This window comes from Bactrocera oleae, chromosome 2 (assembly GCF_042242935.1).
Source record: "Bactrocera oleae isolate idBacOlea1 chromosome 2, idBacOlea1, whole genome shotgun sequence".
Classification (NCBI taxonomy): domain Eukaryota; kingdom Metazoa; phylum Arthropoda; class Insecta; order Diptera; family Tephritidae; genus Bactrocera; species Bactrocera oleae.
Genome location: NC_091536.1, coordinates 87,072,888 through 87,087,683, shown reverse-complemented (window position 1 = coordinate 87,087,683; position 14,796 = coordinate 87,072,888). Strand labels below are relative to the sequence as shown.

Genomic DNA, 14,796 nt, shown 5'->3' with positions numbered 1-14,796 from the left:
GAATTACTGAGTGATTTTTAATGCAGTTTACTTCATCCCATAGGGCTTTCTTTAAAGAGAAATAATATATAATCTATAAAAAAAGTTTTAGAATTCATAGAGACATCATTTCCTACATCCGTGACTTATTGTAGTGATAACAAGGTATATTAAGTTTGCCACGAAGTTTGTAACCCCTGGAAGGAAACGTCAGAGCCCCTATAAAATACATACATAAGATCAGCGTGACTATCTGAGTTGATTTTGCCATGACCTTTTCTCCACAAGAATCTGTTCATTTTTTGAAACCGCATATATCACGACTACTATAGCATAGGTATGCTATATACAAATTGTTCGCATGCAGTTATTGTAGCCAAAAATGGTATTATATTATTTTGACGTTGCACTTGATAAGGCGTCGCCGTTGTATAGAGCTACACTTGAATAATTTTCTTAGTAAATGAAATAATCTGTTGCATGATTTTTTATTTTATTTTTGTTTTCAATATTTTGCATGTACATATGTATATCGCATTCACTTTTTTACTGAAATAATAACTTTATTTCAATTTTATTTTATTATTTTCTGTTGCATCCATTCAACGTGTTCACCTCTTAATAGCTACGGTTTGTTGTATTTCTTGCGGGTCGCTACAAACTCGCAAAAATGGTGTGTGTAGCCATCGTACTTACTGTAAAGCTTGTCACACCGATTGTTTTCTATTTACTTTCTTCCATTAAATTAAATATCCTAACTTGTTATTTTATATGTAGAATGGATTAGATCATTTATTCTACCCGCCCGTCAAGTTCCACTTGCAGTAGTTTCTTACAATATTTTGTTGTTGATGTCCTGATTGATGGAGTTCTGGTCACATTTCGAAGTAATGTGCTTTTTCCTCTGAAGCTGTGCTAATCTATTGAAAAGTAAAAAATTCTCTCGCTATATTAAGTAAATTGCTTACAAATGTTAAGTTAATAGCAAAGTGTGTGTGTTTTTGTAGTTGAAATATCCTGTAACTTTTCGTAGTTATCTTCGATCGCATTATATAATTAAGTTCTCTTTATTTTAAATATAATCTATTTAACAACGACCTAATTTCTAACTTCTCTTTATCATCTTTGTTTGTGTTGTTTCTTTTATGTTTTCGAGATTATAGCGAATATTACAAGCTTTGAAGTTTACGTTGTATGTTGATGTTTTTTTTTTCGTTATAAGAAACTTATTTATTTTGCACGATAGCAAGAACAATTCCCTGCGTCCAATACTTAACATTTCTGCTGCAGAAGTTTTCCCCGTGTGTCATCTTTACATTCCTAATTAATCCTATTCATTTTAGTTGTGTTTAATTTTTTCGCAGTCAATCCAATATTAAAGACAAAAATGGCTATGATCCTGTGGTTGAGTTTAGCGTCACGTTAGTTGCTTTGCGAATTTTACAGTTGTTGCTGGTAGGTAGCTTTGTATGTAGAGGTTTTATGACAATAATGCTGACCATGATTACAGCACCAAGTGGGAAGATAAGTAGGTAGATACTCTAATTCACAACTTGAGCTCTCGTTATATTTTTGTATTTCTTTTCGGTTTGTTTTATTCGTTTGGTGTTTTGCTTTTAATGCCTTTTAATATATTAATCTTCCGTATCACCCACTTGCTGCAACAACTATGACGGGCATATCAGGTTCATTGGCCCTGGTACTGAGGCATGGCAGCGCTATACATCATTTGCGGAGCCAGTGAGCCATTTGCTGCAGCTGCAGCTGTGGCAGCCGCTGCTGTTACGCTCGGCACAACTGTGCCTGGTACACCCCATGCCACATTCTGTTGTACCATGCGGTAACCCGCAGCTAAATTTTATGAATAAAAAAAAATATTAAGAAAATAATTTCCAAAATACTTCATTAAGATCACATACCTCCGGGTTGTTGAGCACTAGCATAGGCATATGGATAGTATCCTTGTTGCATATATTGCGTTTGCATTTGAGCGGCCGGATAGCCCTGTAACGGTGTAAACAACTAAGCAATTATTCAAACTTTCTCTTAATCGTTCTTTATATATAAATATTTTTTAAATCTTACTGTAGGTGGGTACCAATAACCCATTTGTTGGTAGGCTGCTGCATATGGATACTGTGCAGCGGCAGCTAGCTGCTGTTGTGTCATCATTTGTGCAGGTATTCCTGCACCAGCCGCAGCAGCGTTAGCTACGACAGCGGCCGCTGCTGCTTGTTGTGGTGTGGTCGGTACTCCAGGCGATATAATAGTGCCGGCGGCAGCGGCCGCTGCTGCTGCCGCAGCTGCTACGCCCGCGGACGCTGCCGCCACATTGTTCATTGAGTGTTCGCCACCGTTTTCTTTGCCCCAAAAGCATTTGACTTGATTACCGTGCACTTCCGAATTGTGAGTGTGCTCGATTGCGCGTGCGGCTGATTCTTTTGTAACAAACTTGATAAAAGCGTAGCCTTTATCTTTGAAAACGCGCACATCCTGTATAGGTCCGAACTGAATGAAATGCTTGTGCATAACTTCGTCACTAATTACATTAGGTGGAAAACCTCCACAATAAACGGTGGTATTGGTTGGACTCGATTGATTGTATACCTCCTCAAAGGTATGTCTTACATTTCCCTTCATGCCCATTCCACTACCAGATTTGGTAGATTCACGAGGTGGGGCCAATTTTCGTGTTGACCAATTTGTTCGAATCGATCGCGAGCCAATCCATTGACCATTCATTGCTTGTATCGCATTTTCCGCCTCTGCTTTCTTTACAAATGAAACAAAAGCGTACCCTTTCGACTTCATTGTTTGGGGATCTCTTACGATTCGGCAATTCGATATTTCGCCAAAAGGCGCAAAAGCTTCACGTAATGTCTCTGTTTCGATTTCTGGACTGAGATCACCAACAAATATATGATGATGTGAACTAATATCTGTTTTTGGCTGGTTCCCAGGACTAGTAGCCCAGTTCACCTAAAACATATTAACATAATTAAATTATGGATTATTGTACTCTATCAGTCATACATACCTTTATTTCTTTATCAAGAAATAAACGCTTATTCATTGCAGTTAGTGCAGTAGTTGCCGCCTGATAAGTTGAGTATTCAATGAATGCATATGGATCATTGCCGGGTTCTCTTATTATTTTGCAGTTTTTGACGGGACCCATTTGACTGAATAATGCGATTAGTAAATCTTCTGAAACTGAACCGTCTAAGTTGCCAACGTACAACGTTTTTGGTTGAGACTCGTCCATCATATACATTTGTTTACTTATTTTAACTTCAAATTGGTTTATTTTTTTTTTGCCACACTGATACTGTCAGTTGTTGCGATCACAGAGACAAAAATTGCCAGCACTGTTTATGAAATTATCTAAGCAATTTTAATACACTTCAACCAACTTCGTTAAAAATCGATTGCCGAAATATTAGAATAGTAATTTTATCATGGCCTTGTATGTGCGAAATAATACAGTACTTGCTGTTTTTAGGTATCATTCATGTCTGAGTATACAAATATATATAAATTATGAATAAATTATTGGGCGCTTCAGGTTTGACTGAAGTATTTTCTTTTAACCGTTCTTTTAATACAAAGAATTATTTGAAGAGGAATCCAAACACTATGTATATTATTTATATTTTTTTTATAAAAATCATAGCTATCTACTCTAATGGAGTGTTGAGAATTTTTCCATAACTCAAGATTCAAATTTGGACTGAAATCTGGATTTCGCTTAAAAATTTTCAAACAGCTGGCTTACAATGAATGTTTATATATTTCTTGGAGAAGTATTTTGCATTAGTTTTTACATATGGCATAGATGTTGAAATGCTTAGTACGAAGAGCTTGGCTTTGAAAATAATCGTGGTAAATAGGAAACTGGATAAAGACGACCTTCGTTATCTATATATTTAGAAAGAAAAGAAAAAAGTGAAATGCATACGTAAAAAGAATATATGTATTATTTTATTAACTATAAAATTGAATAAAAAAAAATATATATATATAAACTAACTGAATTTGTTTGCACCGAATGTAAATATTTCAGATGTGGATTCGCTTGTGAATGCTCCCATAAAATGAAATTTAAAACTCGATATACATTATTAACATGCCGGTTTATTGGATTGAATTTATTTTGGAAGATCGCTTACTTTCAAACTGTAACTAAAATAATCTATTAATATTCTTTTGTACCATTTTGAAATATTTTGAAGAATAGTGTAAAATGTTACTATATTTTACCTAAGTATATAGTAAAGTATTGTGAATTTAACAACGAATTTTCGATGTCAGTACAATCCCACTAGTGGAGTATTTAATGCAAACCACGACTCATTTTTTGAAGAATAAAAGAACTATGATAGTAACAAATGATTACAAATTTCAAAATGTTTTTTTTTTTAATATGACTGAATGGCGTTTCTATTGATGTTAAGAGTACGAGTGTGCGAATATGTTCATAGGCATACGTGCAATGAACAATAGCGAGCACGCCAAGCCGCAAAACTAGCATAGGCACAGCTGCACAAGGAAACGCAGGATGATGTCTATGTTCCCTTTGTTATCTTGGAAATTAAGCTGTTAACATAACTTGGATAAGCTACGAAAAGCAATCTCAAAAAATTTACTTACTTTTCAATTAATTCCCCCGCCTCCATGCAAAACTTTATCCTAAAAAGACAGTCAACGGCTTCACAATCTACAGGAAAACTTTTTAATACGGAACGAAATCAACGAGAATGAATAACGATGACAGGAACAGGAATGAGAGGTCGGTCTCGTAGAAAAACGAAACAAATTTGCAAACCGGGTGAATAATCAATCTATCCTGCTTACTCTCACACACCGTTACGAAAGAAACTACATTCTACACCGGAAAGAGCAATAGAATAATACAAACCATACACTCAAAGCAAAATGAAAGTGAGAATAAAGTGAAAACCGCGCTGTTAATATACAGTGTTGCATTTTAGTTAACCAAAAAAAAATTTGCACTTAAAAATAAAGGTTAATTACTAAAAACTACAACACAACAAACAATAATTTAATTTGTAAAGTAATCAAATGTTCGGGTACAAAATACACAACTAGCACATTGTTTAACTTATTGCTGTTTATGAAGAATAGAACTTAACATGTCTGGCAAGTCGATGATAGCCATTTTTATTTCTCATCTATTTACAGCGCACATCAAATCCCTTTCCCCTGGAAAACTAACATGAACATCAATTTACTGATATGACGTGGCCTGTATTTCTCTTCACAATCACATACACATTATCTATTCACATTACCACTATGTTTGTTATTATTAAGTAATTTACCAATTTTCAGCGTTAACACAATTTATTTTTAGTAAAACCCCGCTTTGTGTAGCGTCGTATAATCTTTGCCTTACTACTTGTTAAAGCAAGCTCAGGTGAAGTGACTATGTATGATATGAGTTCATGTGATCCTTGTCTTGCTCATTTAATAAAAGTTCATTACTGAAAACTTTCTAAACTATAAGGTGGCCACGTTTTCGAAAACCATTCCTTTATTACTGGTATATAAGAAGGTTTTTAATATAAACTATTTTCAATATTTTTGCTTAGAATATAGCCCAGTATAACAAATATAACTCCCCAATGCTTTCCTTCTGGAATGTTTATACTATAGTGAAAAAATATATTATCTATATATCTGGTTTTTTTGACATTATCATATATTGTCAACCTAGTTGACAATGCCTTTAATGCTCTCGCTTTAGATCATAGTATAGTGTAGGCAACATTGTAAAAACAGACTTTGTAAATATTTTTTGGAGACTTCTAAAATGGGAAAAACTAAGAAACGAGAGAAAAAATCTAAAAAACATAAACATAAACACAGTAAAAGTAAGCGGAAACATAAAAAAGTTAAAAAGGAATTTGAAGACACAGCAGTCAGCCATCCAGAAAACAATGTTAAAAATGATGAAAGTGGCTTTGAAATACCGGTAGAACTTATGAATACAAAGTCTCATACACCTGTCACACCAAAGGAGCATCAAAAGCGTCAAAGTGAAATGCGTCGTGTTGTTGACCCAAGTACAGGACGAGTTCGTCTTATCAGAGGGGAATCAGAAGTAATGGAAGAAATTGTGAGCAAGGAGCGACATGCTAAAATTAATAGTTTAGCAACACAAACTGATGGATTAATTTTTCAAAAACATACCATTGGTACAATAAAAAAACCGTAATAAATAACTAAAACAAAAATTTTTCAATCACATTGCATTAATATTTTACATGATCAGCAATTTAAGACATTAAACAAATTGAACTTTAACTTAAATTTAAATTCACACTCTGTAAGATCGGTTATTAATAAAGCTGGTAAAAGAACGTTGTGGTGCCATCGTGCCAGGCCAGGTTATCTCCTACTTTCGCTCGACACATTGGACATGTTTGCTCTCGTTTAAACCATGTGGTAACACAGTTGTCGCAGAAAGTGTGTCCACATTCTAGCACCACAGGCGAGACGTACGCATCTTGACATATGGCGCAAAGCTCTTCGGAGGTATCAAAATTATCTTTTTCCGGTTTTCCCAGCTTATTCTTTGTGAATATAAAATGAAATAAGTAAAATATACATTCGTATATTAATTTAAAAGCCTTTAAAAAATATTACTTACTACATCCTTCAATAAACTGATAAATGACTTCTTGAGTGTTTTACCGCGATCGGCTAATTCGCATCCTTTGAGTACAATGTAAGTAGATGAAAACATCACACCTGAAATCTACATGTGCAGAAATGAAAATTATATTTTACATTACTATTACAAAAGCGAAATTATTTCAGAAAATTACTCACAGCATGTAAACCGGAATACGATTCGAAAAGGAATAACAACCATTGTCGAATGGGAACCAAAGACCGATAAAATTGAGAAAAAAATTCAAAGAATACATAAAATCGTGTCTGAAATAAAGAATGTTACAAAATCAAACTCGAGTTTTGAATTAATCAGGCATTAATTGTGGTACCCTTGATTTATGTCGTATGGCTCGCAGTGGTATTAAAGTAACGACCAATTTAATTGAAATAGTAATCAATTTAAGAAGAAGATCGTTTACGGCGATATAGTATATAACCGCTATTAGTGATATTATTTTCGGTATAATAATTGTCTTCTCAATTGTATTTGGTGAATCGGTTGTAGGCATATTCGTATCCTGGGGAAGATTAAGTACTGCCTGATGAATTATGTTTCGTTCGCTCGTTGGAGGCGATAATAGCAAACCAAAAGGATCTGGTGGAGCCGATGCCGCCAATAAACGTAACGTAATTACGGCAGCAACCAGTAGTAAGTCTCGTATAAGTAGTAAGTTATTTTTCTGATCAAGTCTTTTAACTTGGACTTGCAAAGACTTGTTAACGCAATACATAATGAATTGTAATGTTATTATATCCAATATTGCAAATGAATGGTCATAAATAAATTTTACGAACAGTATACATGCGAAGGGTATATAGTGAAGGCAGTGACGAATGGTTGTTATAACAATGTCCGGGTAACTAGTGTTGTATAATTCATTAGTTGAAGTTGCTGTCTCCTCTGTGCCTCTTGTTGGAATTACAGGAATGCTATATATTTGTTGATCCGTTGAAACATTTCCACTTACATCTACCTCATCCCTTCTTATATTTGTTTGATGTAACGCACTTGACGGTGTCGTAAAACTGTTGATATCACCCTCTGCAGTATTGCGGAAATTTGTATGATGGTCAAACACTAAACTTGATGCTCTTGTAGCATGCGGTCGCGCTGAAACTGAGTTTGTTTGAGCATCTGCATTACGATTACTTAAGTTAAACATAATTGGATTATTGATATCATTTTCATCGGAATGTCGAGCAGATTCATCGGAACTATTTGTTGTAGAAAAATAACGCAAAACTTCAGGTGATAAAACGTTATTTAAATTTCCAAATGAATTGGGAAGGGAACGGACTGTATTATAGTTTGATACGGAACTTATTCCGGCCGTATTCTGTTGAGACGAAACGCTACCCCCTGATGCAGCAATAATGTTCCCAAGTCGGCTCCTGGTGACTTCTGCTACTTGATCTCTTAAGAGTCGTGCATAATGCTCCATGATGTTATGTGGACTCCTTGTCACATTAGTTAATTCTAAGCTCTCTTCTATAGCAATTCTTGTATTTTCGAAAGACTGTTGGATTAAAGGTGTACCCTGTTCTGGAACGTTGTGGACATCAGCCGAAGTTACGTTGGAAACCTGGACATCAATATCATTTGCTTGCAATCGGAATAAAGTTCTATTTGCTTCCGTTTCATTATTTATATTGCTGTTATTCATTACGCGGACAAAATACTTTCTATTTTCGTTTGTAATATCAATTTTGGTTTATTCCGGGTTTGCATAGCAGAAAATAACTTTAACGCAATTAAAATGAATAATCTGAAACTGTGGTGTTACTTAAATTTTATCAAGTCCAGGGTTGCCTTTCAATTCAAATTTAAGCATAATTCTTTGTTCACATATACCCTAATTTTGTCCGGTATGTTAAGATATTTCACACATAATAACCATTATAAAAATTAAGTCCTATTATAAGAATCCATATATTTGAAGGTTTTGGTTTTTACACAATACCGTATTTAATTTTATTGCAAAAGTTTAATACGGCTAAATTTTCAGAAGACCGCCAAAATAGTATGCCATTGATTCATTAACGTGAGTTTTCAAGGAATACAAAAAAATAAAATGTTATTTGTCAATTTTCTTGAACAATTGCAAAAACTTAATGAAAGTTTTCTACAAATTATAAAGTTTTGATGATTCAATTGTGTCAACTTCCGAGAGACACAAAGTCTAAAATTGAACACAAATTTAATTTTATTTTTCATTAATCGAAAATCAATGATATGAAGAAACGCGACAAAGTCAAACAATTTCTCATGGAATGATGAATTAAACTGTTTGATAATTTCAACTAATCAAATTAGAGTTTAGAAAAGAAATTATCTGAATTAACTTATGATATTTTTGCTGTTTCAGCACTATAGTACTTATCTGTATAGGAGTTAATATAATTTTATTGTTTGTTTAAGTGAGTTAATTTAACTATGTCCGTATGTCTGTGTATACGCGAACTAGTCCCTAAGTTTTTGAGATATCCATTCGAAATTTGCACACGATATCGGACCACTATAGGATATAGAGGTCTTTCAAACCGGTAGATCAAAATTAAATTCTTGTATAGAAATCTTTTTATTCGACAATATATATGTATATCTTCATGAAATATATAGCATGTAGCTCCCATTCAAAATCAAGATTAAGATCTTCATAAATTATCTTTTTTTCTTATTAAGAACCTTAATTCGACTTGAAGGTTGTTTATATCAAACTATGTGGTTAGAACTAACTAGCAAAAATTCGTCCTTGAAATGGTTCTCGTCAAGCAATGCAACGTTCTTGAATTCATTATGTCAATAAACATTTTTTCATAAAAATTAAAATCATAAAAATCGAAAGAATGTTCATCAAAATACAGACCATAAATAAAGTGAACATATTGGTAGTTACAAACTATTCTGTTTCGTATTACAAATGCTGCAAACATATGTAAGCACATACATATCGTCACGTAAAATGCAAAATAACATAACATCAATTTTCATAAATTTTCAGGAGAAGGAAAAACGATATAAAACAGAAACTAAAGAAAAATTTAATTTTGGTTATAACTTGGCTATATCTGATAGCAGCAGCTAAAAATTTTGTACATATGTACATATTTAAATGTAATTGTATGAAGTGAATCATTATGAATAAAACACTCCATTTGCATTTTTGATGATACGTTGTTTTGCATTTTAAAGGTCGATATGTAAATTTAAAGTGACGATATATATCCTTACTTGCGTCAGGTGAGCTTACAAAGCCGGTTGCACTCTTTTTCATCCAAAGGGAAAGAGTGAAACACTTTACTAGCTTGAAGTATGGTGGTGCCACAGAAACAAACAAAAAATAACAACAAGAAATACATATTGCCATGGAAACTTTGCCACTAGCATTTGACACAACAAAAAAAAAAACTAAAAGAAAATTAAATGCTCTTTGTTTAGTTTCTAATGCCCTTCTTAAGTGCATGCACACATACATACATATGTACATATGTGGTGTAAATTTATTAAGCAAGTTTTACTTAAATTAGTATTGTAAATATTCTGAAAAGCTTGTGCATTAAAAAAATTAAACGCGAATTTAAATTAAGATAAAAATTTATGCAGCTCTGCAATTGCGTGAGTGTTACATATTTGTACTTACATATATAGTACATAAGTCTATATAAATACTTATATTTTAAAAGCGAATATGGGTATCAAAATTGCATACTATATATACTTACTTGAACTAATAACGCTAGTTATTTGTTTTAAAAATAAAAACAAAATGGTTCTTACAGCATTAAACGTTTTTTAGCAAAAGTTCTTCTAAAAATTAAATGTCACCTCAGGACAGTTGAAGGAATACATGGATTTCTCATGCTCGTAGTACACAATAACACTTGATTAAACATAACTAGAATGATCATCAGTCTTTTAATTTTTATGATTGTAGCGCCGTGTGTGGCTTAGATCAGCCTAGAGTTTTTCAAAACGGTCTAAAGTTCTGGGAGTAAGGTAAAAAGAATAAACTCTTTCAAGCTTTCTAAAGTATGTGTGTTTGGGTGGTAAAAAAAACAAAATGAGTTTTTGATACAAAATTGTGGCTACTGGGCCAATCTTTGTAATAACCTGTTTCAATAAGGATCTACGCCCGCTAGGCGTTCTATTAATTCATGTGAGCTGAAATAAAATAAAAAACGGAATCTGGTCAAATTTAATAGACTGGCAAAACAAAAAAACAAACATTTTAAAGTATACACATCCTTATTATCGCTTTAAATTTGTCATACATTGGTTATAAGCTTCGGCTGGGATGACCTTCAGTGCCTTCAGCGAATGACTTTTAATAGCTTCAATTCACTCATGGCCCAAACACTGAAACGAATTTTTCAGTTTCGAAAAGAGAAAAAAAGGCACAAGGATCCAAATCTGATGAATTCGACGGCTGAGCGATGACTCCCGTTTCGCGTTTGGCCAAAAAGAAGTCAGTCGCAATCATGCTATAATGTGACGGGTATAAGGGGTGAAACCACGAATCATTGGATTTGTTGCACACAAATCAGGTCGGTTACGCCTCAAAACGCCAAAGTAGTATTCCCGTTTAAGCCTGGGGAACAAATTCATTGTGAACCATACTGCATTAAGCAGAGAAAATGATGAGCATCATCTTGATTTTTCACGGGCTTTGACGTGGTTATTTCGGTTTCCGTCCGTTTTTGAGCGCTATTCGCTAGATTGTTGGACAACATTTTTTTATTGATTTAGTTTGCGTGCGCAGTTTAAATGGACCAGTCCGAGTCAAATTTTTTAGATGATATTATCTTTTTTTATTTAATTGAGAATAAACTAAAAAAAAAAATCTCGAAATAATTTTACACTCTTCGCTTTAGTTCTTTTCATTTTTTATAAAATTACTTACCTAAAGATATAGGTTGTGATCAAGTATATTACATACACCAGGAATACATTCAAATATTAGAAAAAAGATTTATTTGGTTTACAAAATAATAAAATATATATGTTTTAAAAACTAAATTCTTAACCCTGTGACTTATACTCTAGTAAAAATAAATATTATGAAAATAAAGAGTGTTATGTAAATGCATACAAATGCATATACAGATATAGCATTAGCACATAATAATCTAGAAATAATGTATGTATATCATTTGAAATTATAATAATATAAATACAAAAATCACCTTTATATTTATGACATTTAATTTTATTAGCACCTTCAGTCTATTTCATCTCTCTCACTCTGGCCCCTGTCTACCCATAATTTCAAGCAAATCTATTATTTTGCTAACTTTTCCTACTTTATATACGTAACCCAAAATGACCATATTCATCAATCAGATTAGTATTAGATATAGTTGTTAAGATATAAATATACGAACATATGCCAGGATATATATAATATTTGTATGTATGACAAATGAGGATAAAACTCTCTTAATCGTTTTTGTAACGAAAGTGATCCGTAATAACAAAAACAGCGCTTTTAAATTCATAATAGTTATAAATCAAGCAAAATATTATTGCTTATCAATGTAGCAGCGCATCTTCTAGGTGCGTACACGATGCACGACACAACAATACGTTCATTGAACTGGCATTGTTATGCGTGGCGATAAAGTTTTTGTCGATCGATGGCGCCGTTGCAAAAACATCTTGACGGATTTAAGAGGCAATTGGAAATGATAGTAAGCACAATATGGTAATGGATCCCAATAGGCGAATAGAGCTTCCCTTTTATCTAGCACTGTGGTCGGGGTGGAGCGTTCTATAGAGCTCCAACGGAAATTAGCTGTCAACGCGCCGAGTGCCGACTCTTCATCCGGGCTTGTAAAACTTAATTGCCTTCGATGAATGCATTTCATAGTGCGGCAAAGTATTTGAGCATGAGATCGATTATAGCAGATATATGGCAATGAGACACCGACACGTACACCGATTGGAATGAACTGCGCTGTGCCTTGACACTTAATCAGACGAAAGCTCATGTGCCCATTGATGCTACGCTGGAAACGAACTTTGGCAAAGAATGTTTTCAGCCAAAAGTCAATTTGAGCTTCGTCGGACATGACGGTGGGATTATGTGCGTGTAATGGCGTTACAGGTATCAAATTTTTCGTTTCATGTTCTACTTTACAAGTAACATTCGATACCACTCGAGAATCCTTGACAGTTGTGCAAGTAATATAATGTTCACCCGGCAAATCACGTATCACAATCCACTTTTCATTTTCACTTATTTCATGATTAAATTTGAAATCCATTCTATTATTTGGTAATAAGTATTTAAAACGTTCAACTAGGCCTTGAAAACCGACCGCCATTAGGATATTTCGAAAATTGCTTATAAAATTGTTCTCGTACAATTGCTGTAGATTGTTTGGGGAAGTAAGGACAGAGTAGGGTGGCACAGCAATATTATGAGCTGTACATTTTTTGAAAAATTCCAAGCAATCATCTAATACGTTCGTTTCATTGACGCCCGGTATAAAACTGGCACAGCCAAGTAGCTCTAAATGTTGTTTAGCAAGTGCATCGTAATAGGCAGGACTCGTTGCGCAAACGGGTATATAAACCGAAGGCTTTTCCTTGCTAACGATCTGACACAAAGCAGTTATGTAGCTATCTATATTATTTGGGCTAGGTCTGGGGACAATGTAGAATTTGTCGACGGCGGTAGAGAAACGTGCCAGTCCAAACAGGCCTTCGAATTCAAACACCACCACACGAGAACCGGAGGAATAAAAATTACGTGCCAGATGCAAAGTTTGAATTGTACTTCCACAACCAATTAGAACGGTGCGCCTGTGACGTTGCGGGCCATCCGCTGATACATCCATCAATGAGTCGACATTTAACATCCACTTAGTGAGAGCTACAGGTATACGAACGAACTTCCAAAAGATCCACAATAAGGCTGATAACCAAAAACTAGGTGCCGCTATTGATAGCGGTATATAAAGGATGAACCGTATGAGCGTAAATGTTAAATTGATCAGCAATTGCGGCCAAAAGAGTAAAATTTGTCGCATAGAAGCAGAAATCGTACGCGGTGATCGGCGCACCAGTTCTGTGTGGTAACCCAAAGCTGGATTCCTGTTAGAATTCATTGTGTTCGTGAACTGTTCCTGCCCAGGATCTTCGGGTATTTGATCCAAAGAGTTGATGCGGCGAAATTTCGATCGTGAGTAACGAATTTGACGTGCTTGTTCCTGTTTCTTTAAAATATCTGTCGCCATATTTATTTCCTTTAATCGTTTACGTTTAACCAATTGTGTTTGGTGGAATTTTCCACAGCTGCAATTATTTCAAAATAGTTGAACCAAGTTGACATCCGACAATAAATTGAATGTTTATCCGAGGTACTAGCGAATTGAGCTGCAACCGTAAGACTAATTTTAAGAAATTTATTCCCGAAGCATTTGCAATAATGCCAAAACTCTATAAGCTACTAAGTACCAATTTAATAGGGTCTCATCTTTTAAATCTCATTATTAATATAAAAACTCTAAGAATTATTAACGATGTGTTGATGCGAGATTGTCTCATAGTGTACAACTCACTATCACTTTTTTTAATTCAATAAATCCCTCCCGGAATGAAGTATATAAGAGAACACATACTAATATAATCAGAAGTACACATGCATGCCCGTGTGCCAATATGTGAACGTATGGCTAAAATTCAATTTGAGGAAATACAGTGGCGGATTATTTCAACTTAATTTGGGCTCCAGACAATTTTCGACTTCTTTTTTAAACCTATGGTATATATTATTTAGCCATAAGCAGTGAAGTACATACTGTCTTTGAAGCCTAAGATTTTGAAGACAAATTATCAAGTTGATTCTAAAGCTTATTATTCGTATTGTCACGGCGTTTCAAATACAGTTGGGGGGGAGCGGCAAGCATTTGCCTTTACTGCGCTCTTCTGAATCCGCCACTGCCGAGGCACACGTTAACCACGAGCCCACAGATATTTGTTAGCAAGTATATACAAGGATTTTTTTCTGTAGTGGTGATAATGATTTGTGCTTATTTTTTATTTCAATACAAATTCGTATTATCAATCTTCATCATCGCTTGAGCAGAAGTGTGTTTTACTTAATGGTACAACAC

General features: G+C 34.3%; 4 protein-coding genes across 7 annotated transcripts; 1 reads left to right on the top strand and 3 right to left on the bottom strand.

Moving 5' to 3' along the window:
* Positions 1-455: 455 nt before the first annotated feature.
* Positions 456-5,480, bottom strand: Rox8 (TIA1 cytotoxic granule associated RNA binding protein Rox8). 4 transcript variants are annotated; one of them, XM_014237755.3, is made up of 5 exons: positions 5,322-5,480; positions 3,017-3,897; positions 2,065-2,958; positions 1,899-2,001; positions 456-1,830 (listed from the first exon to the last, which is right to left on the bottom strand). In XM_014237755.3, the coding sequence occupies exons 2-5, from the start codon at positions 3,251-3,253 to the stop codon at positions 1,667-1,669; spliced, it is 1,398 nt and encodes a 465-aa protein (XP_014093230.1). In that variant the 5' UTR covers positions 3,254-3,897; positions 5,322-5,480; the 3' UTR covers positions 456-1,666. The 4 variants fall into 4 exon arrangements, with proteins under 4 accessions (XP_014093230.1, XP_069962038.1, XP_014093229.1 ...); XM_070105937.1 differs by lacking the exon at positions 5,322-5,480 and adding an exon at positions 5,133-5,155; XM_014237754.3 differs by lacking the exon at positions 5,322-5,480 and adding an exon at positions 4,630-4,874.
* A 219-nt stretch (positions 5,481-5,699) lies between these two features.
* LOC106619592 (ADP-ribosylation factor-like protein 6-interacting protein 4) lies at positions 5,700-6,970 on the top strand. The gene has a single exon (XM_070105938.1). It carries the CDS (start codon positions 5,813-5,815, stop codon positions 6,215-6,217), a length of 405 nt encoding a protein of 134 aa, XP_069962039.1. The 5' UTR covers positions 5,700-5,812; the 3' UTR covers positions 6,218-6,970.
* On the bottom strand, positions 6,237-8,566 carry LOC106619590 (E3 ubiquitin-protein ligase RNFT1). Its single transcript, XM_014237753.3, has 4 exons — positions 7,008-8,566; positions 6,835-6,942; positions 6,653-6,760; positions 6,237-6,575 (listed from the first exon to the last, which is right to left on the bottom strand). Exons 1-4 carry the CDS (start codon positions 8,340-8,342, stop codon positions 6,342-6,344), a joined length of 1,785 nt encoding a protein of 594 aa, XP_014093228.3. The 5' UTR covers positions 8,343-8,566; the 3' UTR covers positions 6,237-6,341.
* A 3,057-nt stretch (positions 8,567-11,623) lies between these two features.
* LOC106619581 (uncharacterized) lies at positions 11,624-14,151 on the bottom strand. The gene has a single exon (XM_014237737.3). It carries the CDS (start codon positions 13,915-13,917, stop codon positions 12,265-12,267), a length of 1,653 nt encoding a protein of 550 aa, XP_014093212.3. The 5' UTR covers positions 13,918-14,151; the 3' UTR covers positions 11,624-12,264.
* Positions 14,152-14,796: the final 645 nt, after the last annotated feature.